The sequence below is a fragment of the Terrapene carolina genome, unplaced genomic scaffold (assembly GCF_002925995.2).
Source record: "Terrapene carolina triunguis isolate 2854851 unplaced genomic scaffold, T_m_triunguis-2.0 Scaffold33715, whole genome shotgun sequence".
In the NCBI taxonomy this organism is placed as follows: domain Eukaryota; kingdom Metazoa; phylum Chordata; order Testudines; family Emydidae; genus Terrapene; species Terrapene triunguis.
In genome coordinates, this window is record NW_020698066.1 from 4,247,590 (window position 1) to 4,274,235 (window position 26,646).

A 26,646-nucleotide genomic window follows, 5' to 3' on the forward strand; every position below is an offset into this window, starting at 1 on the left:
TGCAAATTTTGCAGCAGCCGTGGGACAGGCCGCACGGCGCTTGGAGGCCGGGAATCGCTCGCAGGGCCCCTCGGATTCCCCCCACTCTCCGTCCTCCCTTCTCTTCCCTCTCGCTGCATGGCGGGCTTGGGGATGCTGCCCAGGCGGTGGAGGCACCGCTGCTGCTCGCTGCTGCTGCCCGCCCTGCTGGTGAGCTGGGTGGCGTGCCAGGCTCCGCCGGTGCCGGCCGGGGAGCAGCCCTGGGACGGGCAGGATGTGCACATCGAGCGCAGCTTCGTGCCGGAGCAGTGTGCGCGCACGGTGCGCAGCGGGGACTTCGTGCGCTACCACTACCACGGCACCTTCCCCGACGGCAGCAAGTTCGACTCCAGGTACCGCCCGGCCCGCCTGCGGCTGCCGGGACAGGAGCCGGGGGTGGGGGCCGCAGGGAGAAGGAGCTGCCCCCTTCCGGGTGTGTGGGGAGGTCAGCAGTAGATGGGGCAGGGGAGTTTGAGGGGGGAGTGGTCCGTAGGAGTTTTCAGAGGGGTGGGGGGGGCTGGGTTTTGGGGGTGCCAGGAGCTATGTGGGGGAAGGAGATCAGGTGGGTTGTATTTTTTTTCTGGGGTTGAAGTGGGGGTCTTCAGACCCCCGGAATTCCCAGACAGAAACCGACCCAATGTCCATCTAGTCCAGTATCCTGTCTCTAAGGGTACGTCTTCACTACCCGCCGGATCGGGGGTAGTAATCGATCTAGCGGGAATCACTATATCGTGTCTCGTTAAGACGCGATATAGTGATCCCCGAACGCGCTCCCCGTCGACTCCGGAACTCCACCAGAGCCAGCAGCGGTAGTGCAGTCGACGGGGGAGCCGCGGCCGTCGATCCTGTGCCGTGTGGACCCCAGGTAATTCGATCTAAGATACTTCGACTTCAGCTACGCTATTCGCGTAGCTGAAGTTGCGTATCTTAGATGGATCCCCCCCCAGTGTAGACCAGCCCTAACAGTGGCCAGTATCAGATGCTTCCAAGGGAGGCGCAAGAAGCAATCTACTTAGTGGGCAATTGTGGAATAAGCTCCCTGTAAGACTTTCTCTCTCACTCTGCCTGAAGAAGTGGGCTTTTTACCCACGGAACCTTATGCCCAAATAAATCTGGTTTAGTCTTTAAAGTGCCACCGGGACTCCCCCTTGTTCTCTCACCCCGGTCAGGCTTATTCTCTGAGGAGTGAAGGCTTATATCCTGTATAACATTTTTTCTCTCTCTCTGATAAAAGGTAGGTGTTTGGAGAGCTCTAGGGAGAGTGCGGGGTTTTGGAGAAGGTGGTTTCCAGATGGGAGTGGGTTGGGGCTCCAGGGTTGCCTTGGAGGGGGCAGTAGTTTTGGTTCATTTTCCCCCCATCCCCTGGGTCATATGAAGTCATACGTCTTTTTGCACTGCACAAAGGTGTGAGAGCCACGTGGAAATATGGGACTATTGTATGTATATAAACTGTATAAACATATATGTTTAATGGTTTCCAATTATTTCTGGCTGAGGAAACGCCTGTGAAATGTGAAGCAGAAGGGGCTACCCACCCCAGACACACACCCATCAGACACTCTAGGCATGTACTCAGGGCAGCTAGCCCCTCCCACTGCTATAGCTCCGGTCAGTTTTTAGTGTGCTAACTTCATCAAAGCTCTTGCAGGCATGTTGCCTCAGGCTGGTAATCACACACCCCAGCTTGAAGCATAGACATACCCCATGTGTTTATAAATGCCCAGCACAATAGAGCCCCAAACCTCGCTAGGTCCTCTGAGTGCTATTTTAATAACTAGTAAGCAATATTGATGAAAAGCAATAATCTATGTAGGAACATATATGACAGAAATAAATGTAGAAATTAATTGGGTCTATTTGTTTATTGTCTATTTGTCTGTTATTCTGCTCTAGATGGTAGTTTGTGGTTTACATTTTTGCGGCTTACTAATTTATAGTTTTAGAGTAATTTAAAAAGTAAAAATCTGACACTGCATCAAGTTAGCAATTCTAGAAATTGAAGAGGTTTTTTTATTGTTGATTAGATTATTTGAAGCCTTTTTTTTTTTAGGTGCTTACCATATAGGAAATAAAGATTGATTTGAATCAAATATATACTTACACCTCTACCTCGATATAACGTGACCCGATATAACGCGGTAAAGCAGTGGTCCGGGGGGGGTGGGGCTGTGCACTCTGGTGGATCAAAGCAAATTCAATATAACGCGGTTTCACCTATAACATGGTAAGATTTTTTGGCTCCTGAGGACAGCGTTATATCAAGGTAGTGGTGTACTATTTATTTATTACAAAGTTTCTATTATGGTTCTTATAGCTGCTAGCTAGTTTTTTAAATTAAAGATGCAAGAGAAGACTACATTAATGAAATCAGAGCAAATATATTTGGGTAGTGATTTGAAATTGCTTTATAAAAGACCTCTGTAGCCTAAATAGAGGCAGGCTTCTATGATGGATAATTGTCAGTTTTATTTAGCTTTCTGCTTCAGTGATGAAAACTTTCAGGAAACTTGGAAGCTTTTACTGTACAGTTCTTTCCAAGTTAGGTCTCCTTGCTACAAATCACTTTTATACAGACTTGTAAAATGTATTGCGGAAGTAACGGTTACATTTAATCTATTTTTAAAAATCAGAATTCATGCCATTGTGTTTCTTCTTCAAATATGTGTGCTTATTTCCATGCAGATAATTTGGAGTTTTAGGTCTGGCTTTAACTATAGAATATTGAAGAAATAAAAAAATGCCATCTGTGTAAACTGTCAGTAAAATTAGTCATGCAGACCTGTTTTGGTCTGGTATAGTTTTGCTCAGTTCCACTGTCGATACAAATATTTTCTTTTAGATACTGTGGATTTGTTTTTAATGCATAATACATTTGTGTGTTTTACTATTTTAAATTGATCCTTGACATAGTCATACATTCCCCAATTGACAAAATATGACAAGTATCAATTCCTCATTTAGAATCTTTAACATATAAATTTAAAATCTTATTAATTGGGTGCTTGTAGATATAACAGCATTTGCTAGGAGCTTGTTTAAATAGTGTTTTCCAGCATAAGTTCTCTAGAAATTTCTGGGAAATATTGTTCAGTAGGAAGCGAATGATGTGTATCAAGTAATGTCTGCTTTAAGAAAAGTTATTGCCTGTTGCAAAATGGTGGAGTCAACAGGGAGCTCGCATTTACAAGCAGTTTAGGAATTCTAGGCCTGGGGCTATTAGGAGCCTCAGTGCGTTGTGGAAGTGATGTATGCAGTCTCTGAAAGTAAAGCCCTGACTATAACAATATCTACCTACTGGCTGGTTTTGAGAATGCTGCTTGCAGGCAGAAAGGAGGACATAGCATTAAACAAAAAAAAAGTTGCTCTTGTTATCTGAAGAAAATGACCTGAAGACAACATAAAGGCTTTGCAGTGATACGGGAGCAATGTAGGCATATAGAGGATGGGGAATGTTTCAGAGGCTTCATTGCCTTCCTGTTATGTTTGTTGTTCACATTTTCCATTAAAGAAAATTAAGTGCAACATTTATTTATTCAGATAAACTGAACTGAATTACTACCTCAAAGAAAGTACTTGGTATTGAATTTAATGTGGTTAAGCTTTTACCACGCAGGCTTATACTGTTGCGGGGAATCTCCTATTTACAGTGCAGCTGTGACCATTTTATGGAAAACTTTATTATAATTCAAATTTACCCCAAACACTCATACATCATCCCACTGGAAGATAAATTCCAGTATACGTCACATAATCGGAACTGGCAAACTTGCTGTATAAAGCAAATCTGTAAATTTTTATGTTCGTCTAAGTCTTAATATCAAAGAAATGGGTGTGGAGGAGAAAAATGTAGCTAATTAGCACATCCTACAGTTAGCCCCCAAAACAGTGCTCCCCCCTTCTCGGGAAAGATATAATAGTAGCAATGAAATTGCATGTTACTAAGGCATTATTTTACACAATATATTACAGTGCACCTACCACTATTTTTTAAAGTGTTATAAAATTAAACTACTTTTGTCAAAATAAATGAACGAAGTATATTATTTGGTACATTTTCCTTGCTTTTTAAAAACTCTTTAATTTGCTTTTCAATTCAGTAATTTTGCAATAGATCCTCTGGTCATTGGTGTGAATTAGCAAAATTCAGCTGTAGTCTGATGTTTGTGTGAAGATACCTGTTACATCATTAGGAAGCATGTGTGAGGGATAACAGGCTGAGATTGCATTGGGGTCAAATGGAGGAGTGAAGTTTAGGAGATGCTTGCATTAGTTTCCTGGTTTCCATAGCAGGTCTGTCTGATGTTCTAACTGGGTGAGCTTGGAACAAGATAAAATTAAACTAGGACAAGAGATAGACACAGAGCAATTTGTAAATAACCCATTTATGTTTTTCTTTCTCTCCGTCCCTCTCGTTAGCTATGACAGGGGTTCCACATTCAATGCGTTTGTGGGAAAAGGCCAGCTTATTGCAGGGATGGACAAAGCTCTGGTTGGAATGTGTGTGAACGAGAGACGTTTTGTGAAAATTCCACCCAAGCTTGCCTATGGGAGTGAAGGAGTTTGTAAGTACAGCAGCATGGCTATAAATATTTGGTTGCATAGGATGTAGGAGATTTAATTAAGTTGATAAAATCTGAAGTTACAAAAAAGAATTGTAAAAACTGCACCTGATTTGATGTTTTTTGGGTGGGTCAGAGGGCAATTTTCAGATACGTGACATTCAGTGTTAAAGAATTAAAATACAGGGGCTTCACCAGTGAAGTCCAGGGCCAATGCTATGGTAATAAGGCAACTTCACGCTGCAGACTTTGCTAGATACAAAGACAACACTGTATCACCTTATTCCTGGGTCATGTTTGGAAAGTTGTATCCACGACCATAAAGGCTAGAATTATTCTAAAAATAATGGTTCAGCTTAAAAATTAAACTTTTAAATGAATTTTGTTTTTACGTACTATTTTTACAAGTAACATCTTTGTTTACCATAACTGGAAAAAATTAAAGAGAGAGGCTTTGATCCTGCAATCAGTTAAGCGTGCGCTTAACTTTTAAGCATGTAAACATTCCCTTTAGCTTCAGTGGGAGCACTCAGATGCATAAGTACTTGCAGGATCAGGGCCAAAATATTGTTCTCTCTTTTTTTTTGGATTGCTTGACTAGCATATTTGACAACATTTCATATATAGTCAGTTTCTCCCTGTGTGGTTTTTCACACAAAAACAGGAGAGAGGAGAACATTACGCGAACACCTGTCAGGGACAGGGATGGCTCCAGGCACCAGCGCAGCAAGCGCATGCCTGGGGAGGCAAGCCGTGGGGGGCGGCAGTCAGGCAGCCTTCAGCGGCATGCCTGCAGGAGGTCCACCAGTCCCGCGGCTTCGGCGGCAATTCTGCGGCGGGTACGCCGAAGGTGCGGGACCAGCAGATCACCCGCAGAAACGCCACCGAATCCGCTTCCCCCGCCCCGCCAAAGGCCGCCTGACTGCCGTGCTTGGGGTGGCAAAAAACATAGAGCCGCCCCTGGTCAGGGATGGTCTAGATAATATTTAGTCCTGCCATGAGTGCAGGGGACTGGACTAGATGACCTACTGAGGTCCCTTCCAGTCCTATGATTTAAATGGAAAAACGAAAATGTTGAAAAATCACAAAAATTGGCTGAAGACTCAGGATTACTACCTGAAGTGACTTAACTTTTTTATTTTTTTTTTTAACTGACTAGATTTCAAGTTGACAGTGTCCTTATAACATTCGGTAGAATTTAATAAGTAAGCCTCCAGTTTCCTCAAGGAAAGCTTCTTACTCACTGCTCATGTGTAAAATTTTCAAGTCCCAAATGGAGGAGAATAGTCTAGGAGTATCAAACAGTTATTTGGAGCTTGATCTTATAATGTGTTAAGTGCCCTCATCTGTAGCAAAGGCAGAGTTCTGGCAGAGTTCATAGGGGATTGAGAATCCAAAATTCTGGATTGGGTCTTTACCAAAGATTTAATTTTGTTCCCTCCTGTGTTATCCTAGAGGTATAATTACAGCCATTTAGTAAATATATGAAGTTATAAAGTATAAAGGTATAAGATTGTAAATAAGTATAAAGCTATTGTTGGTTATCTTCTTTAGAAAACTTCTTTGTGGGTGGCAGCCGTGTGATGCTCTCAGTGGCTCAAGTAAAGTTAGATGATTTTATATTAGTTTGACACCCTGTGAAAAGGTGGGTAGCATGATAATGATTTTAACTTTTTTTTGTTTTTTGTTTTGTTTGCAGCTGGTGTAATCCCCCCAAATGCAGTGCTTCATTTTGATGTACTTCTGATAGATCTTTGGAATTCTGAAGATGAAGTTCAAATTCAAACTTATTTGAAGCCTGAAAAATGTACTCGGACAATCCAGGTGTCTGACTTTGTAAGATACCATTACAATGGAACTTTCTTGGATGGGACTCTGTTTGACTCAAGGTAAGGTGTTAATACTTTTCTGTGGATTTTTTTTAATATATCTGTTCTGGGCTACTTAAAGGAGGCTTTTTCCTCTTTTTTCCAAGTGGATATTATAACTAATGTTAATTACTACACTGTGAAACAAAGAGAAAGGAGCTTGCAAGACTATTGAAGTAGCTTGGCTTCATAAGAGTTATACACATCGGTCTAGAGGATTGTATGAATGTAGTACTGGCTCAAATCAGTAAAAGTGATATCTTATTACTCCACGGACATTAGGCAGCTTCTCTCCCTTTCACTTTCCATGCCGACAGTATTCTATAATAAAATTAATGAATAGGTTTTGTAACAATTTTAATATTGATATTTATATGTGGTGTTAGTTTTATGTACAAAACTGTACAGGGTTGTTAAAGAAAATAAAGTATCTCCATTTCTAAAATGCCTCAGTAGGCAGGCAGCCTGTGTATTTCACTGGGGTTTCATGGTGGGTATTATTTTATTAATAATCAGATTTCATGTTGGGACATCATGCTTAGTGAGAATCGGAGACCATAGAAGGTATGGATATTGTTGTGGGTAGGGATTGGAAGGGATATGTTTTAAAGTTAGTAATATTTTGTCAGTAACTTTTTTGTCTTCTTTTAGGTTAGTTATTTGGAACTTTAAAAATGGGGTTAGCCTGGTCAAGGTCTTCTGGTTTTTAACTACCCTTTTGGGAAGTCTTCCAATGTGTGTTGCTTTCCAACAGAGGACTGCCTGGAATATTGGCAGAACTTTGTGTGAAGCTTTTGCAATGACTGCCAGGCAGGCTCTGGCCAGCACAATTAATCCCACATTTTCAAGAGCCAAACCTGTTTCACGGAAAAATGAAAGAGAAATTTTGTGCTGCTAATGTCTTACAAAATCTAGGCTATTCATAAATTGTTTGATTAGTAAATTTAACGCTTCCACCAATCTATTTTTAGTGTTTTCTAGTGCACTTGCTTGTATGTATATGTACCAGCATCCTCTATGGGATCAAATGTCAGACTTGCTCAAGTGTGTGTGTGTGTGTGATTCTTCCCTTCTAAAGGCTTGTACTACTAATGCTGAAATATAACAGAGGGTAAAATATTCACAGGTGCCTAAATCCTACATAGAAAACTCAATGAGGCACTTAGGCTCCTAAATCTATGAGATTAACCTTCTAACTCACTCCTGAAAAAGAACTTAAGCTTCTAAATCATTTAGGCACTTTGGAAAATGTTACCCAGAATGTCTCCATTAGCTCAAGTTGTAGATGCCTGTGTTTTTGGAACAGAAGGTTGTAAATTGTATTCCTTGTGCCAAGTGTGAAGTGAGCTCTAGCAACTCACTGTGATGCTTGTGTGTGTGGCTTTTGGTTATTAATTTTCTTTATTTTTTTGATTGGCTCTGTGATATTAGCTTTTTCTTCTTTAATTCTTTGTTTTAATTTTTAGCCACAATCGGATGAAAACTTACGACACGTATGTGGGAATTGGATGGCTGATTCCTGGTATGGACAAGGGACTCCTAGGAATGTGTGTAGGAGAAAAGCGCATTATCACAATACCTCCTTACCTAGCATATGGAGAAGAAGGAGATGGTAAAAGTGCCCCTCTTCCCTCCCCAAACTCTCCATTTTCTAACACAAACCTTTGCATTACGTATTTAGCATTGTGAAAGTACCATTATTTCAGATTATGTATTGATGGAAAATACTTTTCTAAAAGTAATTCAGGATGTGGCTTATCAGCAAAGTGCAGGTATTTTTCTTTCATAAATAGTAGGCTGGCTTATTGACAGATGAGTGCTTAGCATTGACTTAATTGTAATATATAACACATGCTGAAGTTTAATTTCTTTGCAGGTAATTTTTTCTATGAAGAATAAACTCCATATGCTTTTTAAACTGGAAGTCAGGTGCTTCCTTATTTCTTCTAGACAACTGCCCCAGCAATTTGACTTCTCTTAATAAGTGGAAAGTTATCTTAGAGTTCCCAGTTTCTGTTTATTTCTTGTTGCTAGTCTCACTAATAACAGTCCATCAGTAGGCTGTTTCCTGGACTCCACTCACACATATCTGAGCCAGTGTTTGTGAATCCATGCCCATGCCCATCATTGATGGCAAAGAGTCGTCTGTGTTACGTCACAATATATCCCAGATCAGATCTGGAATTGCCATCCTGGATCAGACCCAGGGTCTTTCTTAGACAGTATCCTGTCTCTGGCAGTGACCAGTACCAGATACTTCAAAGGAAGAGGCAAGAATGCTATAGTAGGCAGATATGGGGCACCTGTCCCCACACATTAGGTCTCATCCTGATCCTGAATAGTTAGAAATTTGGCTCTAGTGCTGAACAATGAGGTTTAATATCCCTTCCTTGATTTTTATCATCATGAATTATGATAACTCTGGATATTCTTATTATCCATATAAATATTCAATCTTTTTTTGAATCTTGATTGACTTCAACGATTTCCTGTGATAGTGAGTTCCAGTCTAATTATGCATTGTGTGAATAAGTATTTCCTTTTATCAATGTTGAATTTGACGCTTTTAATTTCATCATGTGAACTCTTCTCCTTGTCTTATGGGACACAGGGAATAGAAGTTCCAGTATACCTTCTCTATCCCATTTGTTATTATATATATACCCTCAAAAGTATGACGGAAATGCTCACTAATTCAGAAACCCTGGTCAGATGCACACACTGTACATAGACTTCTGTCATCTTTAATTGGAGAGAACAGTATTTTGGATGACCTGGTGTTATCACAATGGGTTCAGTATAAATATACCTAGAATAAATAAAATAATGGAATTCAAAGAATTAGAGGACAACCCCGCAGTGGATGACTGACTGAAAGCAGATTTGGCTATGTGATTGGGGGGCCATAATTCTGCAGTACCTCCCCCCCCCCTTTTTATTTTTTATTCATTGTCCTAATAGCCAAATCTGCTATCTGGGATGTGAAAACAAAATATAAATAACAACATCATGAAAAGCAAAAAGTTGAATTCTTTCTAGAACTATTGCTCTGACTTAATTGCTTCTTCCCCATCTCACATGTAGGTAAAGAGATTCCTGGTCAGGCTTCTCTGGTTTTTGATGTGGCTCTGCTAGATCTTCATAACCCGAAAGATGGCATCACTATTGAGAACCAACAAGTGCCTGAATCCTGTGAGCGAAAAAGCCAGGCAGGGGACTTTCTCAGATATCACTATAATGGCACGCTGCTGGATGGCACGTTATTTGATTCCAGGTAACCAAACTACTAGACATTTATATGGATAGAGTGCTGGACGGGACTCAGGAGACCTGGGTTCTGTCCCTGGCTCTGGCCTGCTGGGTGACCTTGGGCAAATCACTTCCCTTCTCTGTGTCTCAGTTTTCCCCATTTGTAAAATGAGGATAATACTGGCCTCCTTTGTAAAGCACTTTCAGCTCTGATGATGAAAAGCAGTGTACAAGACCTAACTATTGTTAATTCCAGTCTATATGTTTACAGTATATGTGTGTGTGTGTGTATATATATATATATATATATATATATATATGAGGCTTCTTATAACACTGTCATAAGCAGTTGTAGTGAGTAGGAATGCTCTAGACTTCTTCCCATTTCCTATCCATTTGTAAAGCGTGTGGGACTTGTGAGTTTCAGGCGGTAGTTGGGAGTGGGAGCAGGGAGGGTGTATCTCCTTATCAGAAGTAATTCAAAACTTTGAGCGTGTCAGTGGGATTAAGAGTCATTGTTCATACTTTGTATTGCAGTATTGCTTAAGACACCACCTGAGGCTAGGGCCCCACTTGACTAGGTGCACCGTATACACACAGTAGAAGACAACCCTTGCCTCAAAGAGCTTACACTCTAAACAGACAAGACTGACAAAGGGTGGAAGAAAAGAAATATTATCTCCATTTTACAGTTGGAGAACTGAGGTACAGAGATTAAGTGACTTGCTCAAGATTACATGAGAAGTCTTTGGCAGACCCAGAAATTGAACCCACATCTCTTAGTCTTACTCTTGTGCCTTAACCACAAGAGCATCCTACTTCCCTACTTGAAAACTCTGCACCTTGCAGAATCAGGTCCTTAAAAAATACTAAAATCAATAACAAATCTCTCTGATAAAGAAAAAAAGGACATAAGTATAGGTCAGTTCATAATTAATAAGATTAATCTGTGTGTCCAGGAACACTTCAATTTATAAAGCCATATGGTGAAAAATGTGTGCAAGGTTAAGTTCTTATCAAGAAGATGAAAGATGGCAGATGGAATTCAATGTTGATAAATGCAAAGTAATGAACATTGGAAAACATAATCCCAACTATACATATAAAATGATGGGGGTCTAAATTAGCTGTTACCACTCAAGAAAGAGATCTTGGAGTCATTGTGGATAGTTCTCTGAAAAAATCCACTCAATGTGCAGCAGCAGTCAAAAAAGCAAACAGAATGTTGGGAATCATTAAGAAAGGGATAGATAATAAGACAGAAAATATCATATTATATATAAATCCATGGTACATGCACATCTTGAATACTGTGTGCAGATGTGGTTGCCCCATCTCAAAAGAGATGCATTAGAATTGGAAAAGGTTCAGAAAAGGGTAACAAAAATGAACGGCTGCCATATGAGGAGAGATTAATAAGACTGGGACTTTTCAGCTTGGAGAAGAGATGACTAAGGGGGGGATATGATAGAGGTCTATAAAATCATGACTGGTGTGGAGAAAATAAATAAAGAAGTGTTGTTTACTCCTTCTCATGACATAAGAACTAGGGGTCACCAAATGAAATTAATAGGCAGCAGGTTTTAAAATAAACACAAGGAAGTATTTTTTCATACAACGCACAGTCAACCTGTGGAACTCCTTGCCAGAGGATGTTGTGAAGGCCAAGACTATAACAGGGTTCCAAAAAGAACTAGATAAGTTATTGGAGGATAGGTCCATCAATGGCTATTAACCAGGATGGACGGGGATGGTGTCCCTAGCCTCTGTTTCCCAGCTGGGGATGGATCATTTGATGATTTTCTGTTCATTCCCTCTGGGCACCTGGTATTGGCCACTGTTGGAAGACAGGATACTGGGCTAGATGGACCTTTGCTCTGACCCAGTATGGCCGTTCTTATGTTCTTAAGTTTTCTATTTTAAACCTGGCACAAACAGCTAAAAATTGCAATGAAACCATTGTAGAATAAATAGAGCAATACTACTTTATGCTTCTATGGCTTCTGTAATCTGATCTTAAAGTGCTTTCCAAACATAATATTAATTTATCTACATTAATAGAATTATAGGATATCTATTTTACAATAGGTGAACTGAGATACAGAGAGATTCAGTCATAGTTAGTGACGTGCAAATAGAATGCCAAAGCCCTGAGTTGCATATTCCCCACTGGAGTACACTATAGAGTTCAAGTATAGCATAGGAACTGAGTTACCTGTCAACATTTTTCTCCTCTTATAAAAATGTAAACTGATGTCTCATCTTTTCTGTAATAACTCAGTTTTTGAAAATTTCCTTTGCATTTATATCTTGGTCATTGTGAATAAATAGTGAGAGATGTTGTGTAACCCCGTGCATCTGAATAACTGTACATCATGTTAAAGAGCTGACAAATGTTAGTTATAAAATTTATTCATTAAAATGGCATGCATTCTTACAATGCCACTCCCAGTACCTCCTGCAGAAGTTACAAGTTAGGACAATATCTAACGTGTAATTAGTCATCCAAAAGGAGCCAGCCCGGGGGACTTTTCCCACTGGCATAGGGAATGTGTCAGGAGTGAGGCTGGGGGTAGGAGACGTGTGTTAGGAGTGGGGCTGTAGTAATGATCTTTACACCCATTCTGGGCAATTCTAAGTTGTAGGGCTATTCACAGGCAACCCAGCTAGGCTTGCCTAAATTACACCATGGGCTGCACTGGCGTCCAGAATCCCAGGGCCATTATGGTAGCTTAACATCAGTTCTGTGCTTCCTCCCTTGGGCTGTGCGTGTACTTGGCCTCCAAGAGGTGCAGCACGCAATAGCATCTTTTGTGGTAGATTTGTTCTCTTTAGTAACAGATGTTGGTCCAAATGCTTGGGATTGGCCTTTTGATGCTTGGCCAATAGTTTAGGAGAGAGGGATATTACCTGCATTTCCTTGTTGGAGCTTATTCATCTCTCCATTCCTCTAGTAGATGATTCAGGGGCAGTCACCCAGATATCAATTTATTCTAACAGTAATTATTCATTGCTTTTGCTACAAAATGAGACCATATGAGGGATGTCTGGTGAAAATGAATCCAGTACCTTATTTATAAAAACTGATTAAAGCAGTGCTTGAACTGAGGGGGAGAAAACTGTTACTTTTATTAAAATTTAATTTCATTTAGTTTTATATACATAAGGAGAGAAATCTAGGGAGGTAATTCTTGACTTTTAATATTCACTTTTTGTATCCTGCAGAGATGTTGTTGCAAAACAGTTGTTCCACAGCCAGGGTTCCTCAGTATCGGTTTAACCATCATAAATAAGCAAAACATGCACCTGTGACTGGCTAAACATTATGGGCCAGATTCACTGCTACACAATGGCTGCTTTGTGCCGCTACAGCGATAGAATACAGTCATGTATCTGGATTTAACTGGTTTAAAAAGAATGCTAAAGTTACACAACAGTTTAAAAAACTACAATCACAAAGTGGGAAAAGGAAACATACATGTGTGTAAGTTTGCTATAGTATCAGGTAAGTTACAAAACTGCTGATACTGATAATAGTGTCACTAAAGCAAAATATTTTCTATAGCTATTCCCGGAACCATACATATGACACCTACATTGGGAAAGGTTATGTGATCGCAGGGATGGATGAAGGTTTGCTTGGGGTATGCATTGGGGAAAAGAGAAGAATAATAATTCCACCTCATCTTGGATATGGAGAAGAAGGAAGAGGTGAGCTCAGTTTTTATTTCAGTACAGTCTTTCATAGGAAGCATTGCTTCCTTTGTTCTTCAGAGCAATTAAAACTAGCTAATCTCTGAAGTGTTTATCCTTCTCTTTTGGTATTCAAAAGGTGTGTATATTAATATAGTACTCAAAGGACGTAAAAGTGGCAGAATTAGGCCCAGAGTCTTCAAAACGATTTTAGTTAGCTAGATATGATTATATACTGTCTCAGTTGTCTGACTGTAGGTGGGGACATGAAAATTATTTGGATAATCTATGGTTCAGACAAACGGGTTACTGGGGCCAGGAGTCTGCGAGTTTATGAACTCTGCAGTGAGAGCCTCTTTTGTGTAGATCTTAATAAATTGTGTATGCTAAAGGACTTCTTTATGTTAAGTTTTCTTCCTCGTTCCTTCCACAGCCACAAGTTTTGTGGACACCTAAGCCGCCGCTGTAAACAGTGGATGCATGTAACAACAAAGGATGTGTGTATGTATAACATACAATTAAAATTCCTTTGTGAAAACTCACTCGCTTCTAGGAAGGGTATTGCTAGAGTGTAACTATGTCAATTTCTCTAGTCAGTTGCAGTTGTGTGCTTGTGTTTTAAAAAGCTTTTCCCAGTACATAAACCATTATTTTCCATTAATAACATTTTAGGAAATGTTTCATTTTTGTGACAACATTCCACTGTGCTAATTCGGAATTAGACTTATAGCAAAGAAACCCGTTGGTGGTTGTGGATGCATCTATTACTGTTGGTAACATAATCACACAATACTTTGGGGTGTGAGAAAAAGCACATACTTGTCAAGGTTTTTCAAGCAGTTTAGCCCCTTTTCTGCTGCTATTCAGTTGCCAGTGCCTGGTGGAAGTGTTGATGTTTTGTTACAATTTTGCCGCTTTAATAGTGATTTGGTGTGTGAGGTACCAATCCAGTGACTAAGTTGGTCACAGGAAATGTAAACTTCCAGCTTCATTGTGCTATTAAAAATTCAAAGTAGAGTACATAGTTTTAAAACCTTGAATGATGGAAATGTTTTCCTTTAATTTTTTGAACTGACTGCTAATATAGTACTTTATTGGTGTCCTCTGCATTTTAAGTGTCTTTCATTGGAAGCTTCTTGTATCTATGTTGTTGTGTGCAGAGGTGACTCAGTGCTTTAATCCTGAGAAATGTAAACTGAAACAAAGAACAAAATCACTCAGTAGAAGACTCAACATTTTATATATTCTCACTGTGTGATGTATGAAGCCAGTATGTACCTGTGTAGATGCTGTTTGTTTCTCCTTATATGATTGCTTACTATTTAGGAAAGATTCCAGGATCTGCAGTACTGGTTTTTGACATCCATGTGATTGACTTCCATAACCCTTTGGACTCTGTCAACATTACTACTCATTACAAACCTTCCAATTGCACAGTATTGAGTAAGAAAGGAGATTACTTGAAGTACCACTACAACGCCTCACTCCTGGATGGCACGTTGTTAGACTCAACGTAAGTACGTCACTTGGCATATGAAATATTCTATGTAACTATGAAAGCGAGAGTCAAAATGAATATCATACAAAGCAATTAGGATATTCAGAAAGGAAAAAGGTTGACAGTGATGTTAAAATATTCATGTTAACATGGGACCAATTTATTTTTCCTGTCTGACAATGTCTATAAAATCTTTTCATATAGGAAAAAATGGGGAGAGAGAGCAACCAAAGGGAAAGAGTTGGGGACAGCAGAAATAGGGATGTGAGAGAGGAACATAGAAATTGTCACCACGGTGATGAACAAGATACACATGAACTAGGGTGTTTCATTAGGTTCTGTTGCAGCTGAGATCTTCATGGGGAAACTGTTGGATGGTTGGATCATGATCATGTTTATGGTGGGTCAGGTTGGGGGACAAAGGGGTTCTGACAATGTTTACTTGCTGCCTACTGTACACATTAGGAGTGTGAATGGAGGCAAAAGCTGCTGGCAACCCTTGTGTCTCCTTCGTTCAAAGGTCAGCTGAATCTCTTTGCTGGGCTGATCCTTCTTGACTGGTTTAGTTTCCTTGTTGTGACATAAAATAGATTATTTTAGATGAACCAGATTTTGGATTGAGCTGAAGTAAATTCAGATAGCGTTTGCTAGGACTGAATAAATTCTCTTGTTCTGTTTTTGGGTCTGTGCACCCCTCATCTTTTTGAATAATACTAGTACTGTTAAATTTACTTTATTTGTATTTTATTTGGGAGGTGAGGTAGGGAAGGACTACTTTTATTTATTTATTTTAAAGAGAAAAAACAATCACCAGAAATAGTCCATAGTTTTCATTATAACTTGGGCAGCTGAATCTCTCTGGATATTTATATGGCCACCATTACCATAGTATCTCACCACCACACATCTTTAATGCATTTATCCCCACAACATCTCTGAAGTAGGGAAGTGCTATTATTCCCATTTTAGAGATGGAAGACTGAGGCATAGAGTGGCTAAGTGACTTGCCCAAGGTCACACAAGAAGTCTGTGGTGAAGCAAGGACTTGAACCCTATGTCACAGTTCAGGGCAACTGCTTCTGTATTTCCCCTCAGTGGTTCTGCAAGAGCACCCACTTGCAGGCTTCCGGCACTCTAGCCATTGCCTCTCTTGGGTGGAGACCGATGTCTCTCTCCTTCTTGACCCAGGTATTTCCAGGCTGAACAGTTAGTTCCCTGCTTTCATTATGTTATTCCCAGCAAAAGACAGTCTGCCTAAGCAGACCTGCTTGCTTCCTCTTCAGAGACTGATAACAGTGTAATTGCCTACCCTTAAGCTACCACACAGCTCTTTCTATGCAAACTTCTTTATTCTTAGGGCAATAGTATTACAGAGAACATATTAAACACCATAAAAGAACCTACATGCATGCTAATCTTTGAGCCCGACCCTAAAGATTGGGACCACCCATGGACTAGAGGTCCTGTCCATTTGCTGGATCAGAACGAAGGCCCGAATGTGTTTAAAACCAGGCTGTTTAAACAAAAGTCCTTTCTTTGGCTTCTTGAGAAGCCAGATTGGGTCTTTGAACTGTCCTCCAGTAAGAGGTGATCAGCACAGCAAAGGTCCCCTCCTCAGGGTGAAGCTGTATGGGCTCAGTCAGAAGGTTGGGGGTTTGGAATATTCTCCCCCCAGTACTTCCTAGGAATTCCACTCTTATACATGCTGTCCCAAAAGATCAATTTTCTCTGCTGTATTGTTCAGCACAGTCTTTTGAAGTTCACCTTGTCTCCCAGAGATTGCTTTAAATCCTCATTTCTCCAAAAGAGGTGTTCCATACAACTCCACAATAGCACACAAACATTTGCATTTTCAATACAATGGACCCCAAAGATAGTAAATGTAATTCAGTAAGGTTTAACTTAATTCCATAATGTTTGCCCAGGATTGTTTGGGTCCCCCTCCCCAGAACCCCTTCACTCAGGTCCCCAAGAACTCAGTTTTGTCACTCAGATTCCTTTATTTGGCATACAGCGAAGCTACGCTCAGTTGATCAGACTCAAGCACAGTGGATATAGAACATACCACACATCCGGACTTACACAGTAAAACCTCTTCCTTTGTATACATGTACACAGTGCATTGCATTTACTATATGCTGCATTGCATGTTTTGGGATTGTCTGGTTGCTTTGTAGGAACCATTTCCTGTACTGCATGCTCTTCCATGCAATGTCCATATACAACTTTCTCTTTGCATTCCGGATTTATCTTGTCCATTGTAAATGGTTCCTCAATTGTTCTCCCCTTATCTTAGCTAGTACAGACATTGTTTCCCGCCAGCTGATAGGATTAGGGAGGTAAGTGTGTTTCCCAAGAAGCGATACCTCACCCACCTCCAGTTACACATGTCAAGCCAGGCCAATAAGGCTATTGCAGGGCACTGTCATCTGTTGCACACAGGTCTTCTTAGTGCTAGGGTAGTGCCCTAACCACAGGACCATCCATCCTTTCCTTATAGAGGCTCTGTACTCAGGGTCACACAATTCAGCAAAAAAAAAAAAAAAAACGACAAAAGGAAAGAGAGACTGACAGAAAAAGGGGCACTCAGATGCTGCAAGGACAGGTGCCAGTAAAAAGTCCCAAGATTGCAAACTTGCCTTTTAGAATTATAATGTATATTTAAGAGAGACAAGATGGGTGAGGTAATATCTTTTATTGGATGTATTGGGGATGGATATGGCTCTCAGAGATGTGCATTGGAGAGAGACGAACAGCTATTATTCTGCCCCTTCTTCGTTGTGGAGAAGCTGGCATTGGTAAGTAAATGAAACCTAACAAACAACCGGCAGTATTACCTCCTGAGTGACTGAAATATTCAGAAACTCTCTCACCAACAGAAGTTGGTACAATAAAAGATATTACCTCACTCACCATGTCTTTCTAATATCCTAAGACCAGCACAGCTACAACATTGCAAACAAAGTATATATAATTTATTTATCACTTCATAGAAATACATCTTAGAAATAAGACCCCAGTAGCAAGTTATAATTTATAATATGATAGGACTAAAATATTAGCAAGATTCTTAGAAACAATAAAGACCTCAATTGCCTTGGGGTTCAAATTAGTTACCTAATATACTAGACACACAAACTGGGATTTTTAATGGAGCCGAAGGAAGGTAGGTGACCAAATCCCATTGAATTTCAATGTCAGTTCGATGCCTGATTCCCTTAAACTCTTCTGAAAATCCCAGCTGGGTTTATTTAGCCAAGAGGATTCCTAGTGTGAGTAAACTTACTCATGTGCTTAAGACTTTGCAGAATCAGGCTTGTGGCTTACAAAGTGTTTTTTCCCCAAAGATATTTGCAAGGCAAGAAGCCCTTTTTTGAATGACAAAGTATTTCAGAGTTTTGATTGGGAGGATTAAAATCCTTAATCAGGTTTAATTCAAGTGACCATGATGTCTGAAGCTCCTATCGCATACAATCTGTTACCTCAGCAATTACACCACTTGGCTATTTAGAAGCATATAGCATTAGAGGTAAACTTGATTTTTGGCCACAAAGGGACTTTGATATAGAAACTGTACAGTTTGGGTGGTAACATGGAAGTAGTAAAAATTCTCTTTTATTTTTCAGGATTAGTCTTGGTAAAACGTATAATATAGTTCTGGGATCTGGACAGGTTGTTTTGGGGATGGACATGGGTCTTAGAGATATGTGCGTTGGAGAGAGACGAACAGTTATTATTCCGCCCCATCTTGGTTATGGAGAAGCTGGTGTTGGTAAGTAAATGGAACCTAATAGACAACTGGTGGTGTAACTTATTACCTGAGTGACTGAAGTATGTGTGTTATTAGTCTTGTTTTTCATTATTTCTGGGGTAGGAGGAGTTTGAAAAGGTAAGGAAAAATACCATTTTTAAACTTTTTTTTTTTTTTTTAACATTTTTAAAATTATTCCACTGTGTTACAGTGCTCTCTTTGGACCTTTTCCATGCCAGTAATTTAACAAAAAAGTGTTTGGTTGAAATAAACTTTCCACCTTTAATAATATGGCTCTGAAAATATGACATTCTGGCCAGTGTGCTGATTACCATGGGACACCACTGAGTGCCAGTGCCTCCATGTGTCATAATGGAATGCTGTCAGCAGTAGGGCTAGATTCACTTGAGTGAGGAACTCCCAGGTGAGTACCCTAACCACAGGGCCAAAAGTTATGAGGGAACTCCTCATCCTCCATTGTTTCTTGCAAGAAACCCCTTAGGCACCTGATTCCAGGAGAGGGTTCACAACTGTGAATCCAAACCAGATTTAGGTGCCTTCCTGCAGTCCAGACTTATAGACTCCTAACTCCCTGTGAAGGGCGGGGCTTGGGGCACACACCTTCCCTTTGCATCTCCCATTGGTTAGCTCAGGCAATTCCTCACTCAGCGTGCTGCCTCTTGTGAACAGGGCTTTGGAGCTGTACTCTGGCTCCGCTCCAGCTCCAGGCAAAAACCTGCAGCTCCATTGCTCCGGAGTTGCTCCACGCTCCAGCTGCGGGCTCTGCTCCAAACCCCTACATGTGAATCCCATTCTTAGGTGCCCGTCTCTTCCCATTCATTGTGGGTGCTGAACCCAGGCTTGGTGAATCCCAATCATTTTTCTAAGTGCTAAAAATTAGGCATTATGATGGATTGTTTGATAATTTTGTACTTGGGCCTGCACTTCCACTTGTCCGTCTGAACAGTCTCATTGGAGTTGTTGTAGCTATGCATGGGCTAGAGTTTATGTGCAGGAGGAACGTTGTGGGATTGAGTCTTTAATTTGGAATTATAGGGCTCCAAGAATTCATTATAAAACATTGAAATTTCAGAGGACTATCAGTTCCTAGTACATGGAGTTATTACTGGCCTGTGCAATTAAAAGAACTTGGGGAATGGTGTCCTAATGATATCAAACTCACCACAGCTCACTCTGACTTTGTTGATTTGGATTCCTAAAGAACATAGACAACTTCTGTTGTATAAAGATTCAGCGTCCGGCATCAGAGTTTAATATAGAATAAATATGAGAGATTAATTGAACACCTCTTTGATTTGTATGTGAATCCAAGACAATTTATTAAAATTATATAAAATTATTAATTAAAAACACCATAATGTATTTAAAAATTCTACTAAATTATGTGTCATTGGTATTTTGACACTATTAAGATTACATTGGACATATGGTCTGGAGTAAATGCTAGCATGATTCTGAATATATTAGTATTGTCTTATATATCTCCTTTATTCATTTTGGATCAGAAGTTCCTTTTTGATTGGTTTCCTTTTTTAAAAAAACAATATCATGCATATTCAATGAAGAGTCCCAGTGGAGGAAATATATCAGACAAAGACAATCTTGTATCTGTAGCTAGAGGATATATGGAGTTGCCATATATTGCCATATACCTTTTTCGTTTTTATTAATAAAAATGTGGGACACTGTTATTAAGGAAAGGTTAACTTTTATATTAAGTGTATCAAAATAACTGGATTGAAACTTGCTAGGCCACCAATTCAGGAAAGCATTTCTATTCAGGAAGAGCACCTAAGCAAGTGCTTAAATTCCATTCAAGTGCTTAAATTAAACATGGTTATGTGCCTTTCCTGAGTTAGGGCCTTTGAAATTAAAAACTCATGTTATATATGTCACTTATAGCAAATATCTAGTGCTGCATGTGTCTCATATAATCAAATATTGTATGGTCTAGCCCCAGTTTGCTGTTTATATATGGCCTGATCCAGTGCCCACTGAAGTCAATGAAGAGACTCCCATTGATTTCATTGGGCTTGGATCGGACCCCTCGTGAAGTACTTGTAGTTGCACTTTAAGTAATAGACATTTTTTATTGTGAAAAAACCCTAAATTGTCCTTTTGCCATATAACTGAAGGTTAATACGTAACACTGCTATTTGTTGTGACAGAAGGAGAAGTTCCTGGTAGTGCAGTATTAGTTTTTGACATTGAACTGCTGGAACTAGTGTCTGGCTTACCTGATGGCTACATGTTTGTCTGGCATGATGATGTCTCTCCAAATCTCTTTGAAGAAATTGACAAGGATAATAATGGAGAAGTTTTTCTGGAGGAGGTAAGTTGAGGGGTAAAGCCACCTGCAGAGATTTTTTTTTTTTTTGTTCTTAGCTCCATCACCATGAAGCTCATGGAGAAGTCAGGTTTTGTCTTTAAGTTTTGGAGTTTATCCAGCCCAGGCTATGGTTATTACCAAGTTAACAGGAAGCTGCCATTTTAAATTAAATTTACATTTTAAATTTTCAAAAAACCCTACCAAGAACAATATGGGCTGTCAAAAGGCAGAAAGACCAGTGGTTAAAAGACTAAACTTCTTTTCCTCCTTTTTCCTATCTCTCTCTCCTCTTAATTTTCCTCTTATCTCCTGTAGCTGCCCTATTCTTACAGGGCTGAAAGGCTCTTGTCTACAGAATAGATGTAATGTACATTGTGTTTCAGAACTGAATGGGGAGGGAGAAGCTTGGATGTGATTGTTGGTACCAGAGCTTGATCTATAAAGGGGCGGGGGAAGATGTGAGAAAGGGTGTTGGATCAAAATGTCTGTAAATGTCAAAAATCACACTTCTATCTTAAGTTTTGTGGCTGCTGTTGTTACAAATAGCACCTGAGATTATTGTAACTGAGATTAGAGGGAAAAAATAATCTAGTCAGTCTGTATAATTTCTGCATTGGACAGCACTTTGTGCACAGTTTCCCTGCCTCTGTTTGTGTCAGTATTTAGATGTAACATGTAAGAGACATTTTTTGTTTATTAAAGGAAAATTTGCTTTAAAAAAAAAGTCTAGAGGGCTCAAATGCAGGTGTAGACCCTGAACTATTTTTAATTCATTATTTGAAGCTGAGTAGATTTGATGTTATTGTCTCTTTAAAAAGCTTTCAGCAGTGTGATAGTTCCATTCTCTTTGCTCTCTGTTATAAGACTGTGATCCTAAGTAACCCTGTATTCACACCCTACATGCTATTGTAATAATCTTTCTACAATATATGCCTTGGGAGGTATCATTTGAAAACTAACAACTCACTGAGCATTAATATTATTGCATAATGTGTGTGTTAAGAGTTATGGATATATGTTGGAATTAGGACTAAAGTGTGTTTAAATGAGGCATGTCAGGGGAAATTGGTAGCCTGGTCTGCCTTAGACAAATGGATATATATTTGATTATCTGAGCAGCCCCGTTTTCAAGAAAAGACAGTGAAGGTCCAATTTTACATATTAGGTAAACATAGCTATTAAGCTAACAAGTGTGGGGGGGGGGGAAGAAAGAACATGGAGTTTCCTTCATCACCAGACTCCATGTCTCCTTTCTCACAGCTTGAATAAACCCTACTTTGAGGAGTAATCCTCAGAAGAATCCATTTTAAAGGTTTATTGGGTTATAAAGACAGGGCAGCTGAACCTCAAGTGATAATCAATCAAATCAACTGCTTGTATACAATATACAGTATTATGAAAGTGTATGGAGTTTGGTCTTTTCTGAAAGCTAATGGCACACCGGTGATAATACATATATTTTACAATGATATTAAACACTACAGGAGGAAATATGGATAAATATTGTGTGTTAAAGTCTGTGGCCAGACAGGGAGGAACAGGTTCCCTCCCAGACATGAGAGATGGCAATGCCCCTCTGCCATGTACATTGGCCAAACAGGACAGTCTCTACGCAAAAGAATAAATGGACACAAATCTGACAGAGAAGCTAGTGGCGCTCCTGGTTGTCAAAGCTACCCCTGGCAACCGCAAAATTTTACTTAAAGGTTAGGAGGGTCTCAGAGTTGTAGGCCCTGATAGCCAGCCAACTTTCTACCAGCGTGTAAAGGGTCCGGAATCACCCCTGCAGCGCCTCCTACTGGTCATCCAGGGAATTAGCTCACCAGCCTCTGGAGCGCCCTCTGCAGGCCGGTGATCCGCCTTGTCCTCTGCTGGCACCCATGTCCCTCCCAGGACCCAGTGCCCCTATTACTGGAATGCTGCCCCCTGGCAGTACCCCACAGATCTGGGTCTCCCCTCCCTGGGGAACCCCCACCCACTATCCCCACCTTGCCTCAGCACTAGGCCACTGCCAGTCACCAACTAGCCCCCGCTCCCTGGGGCAGACTGCAGTATAGGCCACTCATCAACGGCAAGGAGGGTTTGGACCTGCTGCCTTGGCCTAGCCCTGGGCTGCCCTCTGCAACCCCCAGTACCCCTTGGCCTAATACTAGGCCACAGCCTGGGGCTTTCCAGGCTGGAGCTCCCCAGCCTTTCCCCAGCCCTGCTACACTACAGGTACCCTGTGTCTAGCTCCCTGCAGCCAGGCCCTTCTTTCCCTGAACACAGAGAGAGAGAGAGAGAGAGACTGAGCTTCTGGCTCCCAGCCTCTTATATAGGGCCAGCTGAGGCCTGATTGGGGCGTGGCCCCAGCTGCAGCCACTTCCCCCAGTCAGCTCAGCCTTCACGCTGCCTGCTCCCTGGGCTATCTCAGGCCCTTCCAGGCAGGAGCAGGTGTCCACCCTGCTACACAGAGTCTGCAAAGAAAAGGTGGTTCTGAGGCCTCCAAATTTCTAACCAAAATTGTGCTATTGTACTGGACTTTCATCTTGATCAGTCTGTTACTCCTTTGTTTTATTTATTTATTTATTTATTTCCTCCCCTTAATCCCTCCAGGGGAGGTGAGGTTACAGAATATGGATGTCAAAAGAACAAATGGTTACTATTTAGGCAAGCCAAAGCCTTTTAAAGAATCAGACTTCTTGGAACCTTTAGACAAAAATCCAAGGGTCACCTACTTAGCTCAAATGCTTGCACTGGAATATTAGATTGTGTTAGAACACATGCACATTTACATGTTAAACAAGATTTCATCCCAGGGTTAACAATAACTAAGGCTGTGATTTAGTCACGGAGGTCACGGAATCTGTGACTTCCAAAGACCTCTGACTTCAGCCAGTGCCGGCTGGCAGGGTGGACAGCCGGAGTTCCCCGCTGGCAGCAGGGGGAACCCCCACCACTCCTGGCCACCCCAGCCGGCAGGGCGGACCCTGAGAGCTCCCTGCAGCTCCCAGCCAGCCGGGGGGACCCCCGGAGCTCCCGGGCGGCAGGGGGAACCCCCGCAGCTCAGAGCTGCCAGCAGAGGGGGACCTTGAAGCTCCCAGCTGCATGCAGCTGCTCACGCTCCCCATTTTGTCACACTTTTTGTTTAGTAAAAGTCCGGGACAGGTCACGGGCTTCCATGAATTTTTCATTGTTGCCGGTGACCTGTCCGTGACTTTTACTAAAAATATCCGTAACAAAATCTTAATCTTAATGATAACCAGTCGATATGCTAAATACGACAGTCTTTACCTATACTGAGGCTCAACATTGTGTTAGTTTATAGTTATTCTAACACAGCGGTTCTCAAACTTTAGCAACCCAAGGACCCCCATTTTGATTTAAATTTTTTCCCACTGACCCCAAGTGCCCCGCTCAGCCCTTTTATAGCTCTAGGTATATGGTTTTTTGTTTTGTTTTAAAGTCGTAGGAGGAGTAGTTAAAGATAAATGGATTAATACTTTGCTTGAGGAACATTTATTGAAATGTTACCTTTGCACTTGTTTCCATGTCAGCTTTCACACTTGGAATTCCCTATACTTGTACACACACAAAAAAATCCCCTCTCTCTTTTCATTCATTTCCCTTCCCAAAACTCTTCTTATGCAAGGTCTTTCTTAGGTAACCCATCTTCAATCTGTATTGTGGGTGAAATCCTGGCTTCAGTGAAGTGAACGACCAAACTTCTGTTGACTTCAGTGTAGCAAGATTTTACCTCGTATCTGATCTGTCCAATTTAGATTGTAAGATCTAAGGGTAATAACATATATGTTCTCTCACACCTCCAGTGGTTAGGACCCTGGTAATTAGTATTGAGCAGTAATTGTTGGTCTTTCTAAAATATCCATTTAGTCTGTTGTTTTAATTATTCTATTGTGAACTTTTTTTTTCTCCCTAGTTTTCAGAATACATTCAAGCTCAGGTTGATTCTGGCAAAGGAAAACTAGCTCCTGGCTTTGACTCTGCAAAGATTGTTAAAAATATGTTCACAAATCAGGACCGAAATGGAGATGGCAAGATTACAGCTGAAGAATTCAAACTGAAAGACCAAGAGACCACAGAGGGACATGATGAACTGTAAAACAAAACAAAAAAAGAACAGTGAGCTGACCTACTGTCACTGTATGTGTGTACTGGAAGATGTTTGAAGTACTGTATGTGTGTGTGTTTGAAAGGATGGTATTTGGGGAAGGTGTTCATATACAACTCTTCATGTGTGCATGGTGGTGTATGTGGAGTGGGTTATTACACGAGAGAAGGTTTTCAGTTTGAATGAGTAGTTACATTTAAAAAAAAACCCATTAAGGGCCTCAGTGTGGGATTTATAAAGTGATTTGAGTGTACTGACAAACATGGTTGTGTGAACAATATGATTAATTTTTATGCTTAGAATCACAATTTTATTATTGAATGATGTACTTCACTTGGTTGGATGAAAAGTAGAAAATATACAGGTTTTTTTTTAGTTCTTTAAAAAGCCTTTTTGTATTTAAAATTACTTTACAGGTATGTAAATAAACAGAAAAACGTGCCCCACTAGCATACTTGCAAAATTACTGCATTAACAGATTAGAGAGTTACTGGTAGTACCCCTTTAGAAAGCATGTATTCTTTTCAATAACTGAACAAGCCCATTTTAAGAATCACCAGTAGGAGCTATGATTTGCAGATTACAAACCAATACATTATTAGACATGCCATTGGAAAATTCTGGCAAGCTGTGAATAAAATGAATCTTTTAAGTTGTGCCCACATATGTAATGATGGGGTTTACTGTATATGTGACAGAAGTTTGCTACATTCCTACATCTTATTTAACTAGAACACTTCACTCTCAGAGGACTGTTAAAGCACTGTCAAGATATGAATACTAAATTTTATATCCTGTCTACTGTATGTTAAAGCCGGTACAGTCACCCAGTTGATCTGTAAATGTAGCAAGTTTTTTTAATTAAACAGACCGATTAAATATTCTATTTTCCGGAAAATTACATGAACTTCCCTCAACACACACACAGCACAGAAATACTTCCCTAGTCATAGAGTACAAAGGGAGGTGTATGTTTCCATTCTATGCTTTGAAGTGAGACACATGCTTTCCTTGATCTGTACATGAATGGTGCTGGTTTTACACTTTCTGGCACACTCATTTGAAAAACTGCTATTTTTAATTAAATGAAAATATTTTGTATTTTTTTCCCCATTACAGAAAATGCCATGAACTTTTGTTGGGTTTGATATATGCTTGAGGATTCTTTTGTTATATAAAATATTGATCAACACAGATTGTACTCTTTTTTTTCCCCCCCGCCGAGGAGTGGAGGGCTTAATATCTCTTGATCAGAACAAGTATCTTATACACACACCATATGCAAGATTGCTATCCTGAATCTATGTACAGTTTCATTATTGGAACTAAAACCCTTATGAGAACACCCCTTTGGGCTAGAGTAGTTAAGTAAAATAATTCTGATTAGCTATAACAACATATTTCTGTTTTGTACTTCATATTAATAAAGGGTTTTGGAAAGTCTGGAGTTTCTTAAATTGATCATACCATCTGACCATTAGCAGTGGCTGTTCAGAATGTGCTTTGAAGTTTGCTTGTACTGAAAAATAAACACAGTTCCTCCAACTTT

General features: G+C 40.3%; 1 protein-coding gene across 1 annotated transcript; it reads left to right on the forward strand.

Moving 5' to 3' along the window:
• On the forward strand, nucleotides 1-26,293 carry LOC113409488 (peptidyl-prolyl cis-trans isomerase FKBP9-like). Its single transcript, XM_026663463.1, has 10 exons — nucleotides 1-371; nucleotides 4,435-4,580; nucleotides 6,277-6,466; nucleotides 7,912-8,057; nucleotides 9,530-9,719; nucleotides 13,260-13,405; nucleotides 14,714-14,900; nucleotides 18,512-18,657; nucleotides 20,826-20,989; nucleotides 24,906-26,293. The coding sequence occupies exons 1-10, from the start codon at nucleotides 118-120 to the stop codon at nucleotides 25,086-25,088; spliced, it is 1,752 nt and encodes a 583-aa protein (XP_026519248.1). The 5' UTR covers nucleotides 1-117; the 3' UTR covers nucleotides 25,089-26,293.
• The last annotated feature ends 353 nt before the right edge of the window (nucleotides 26,294-26,646 follow it).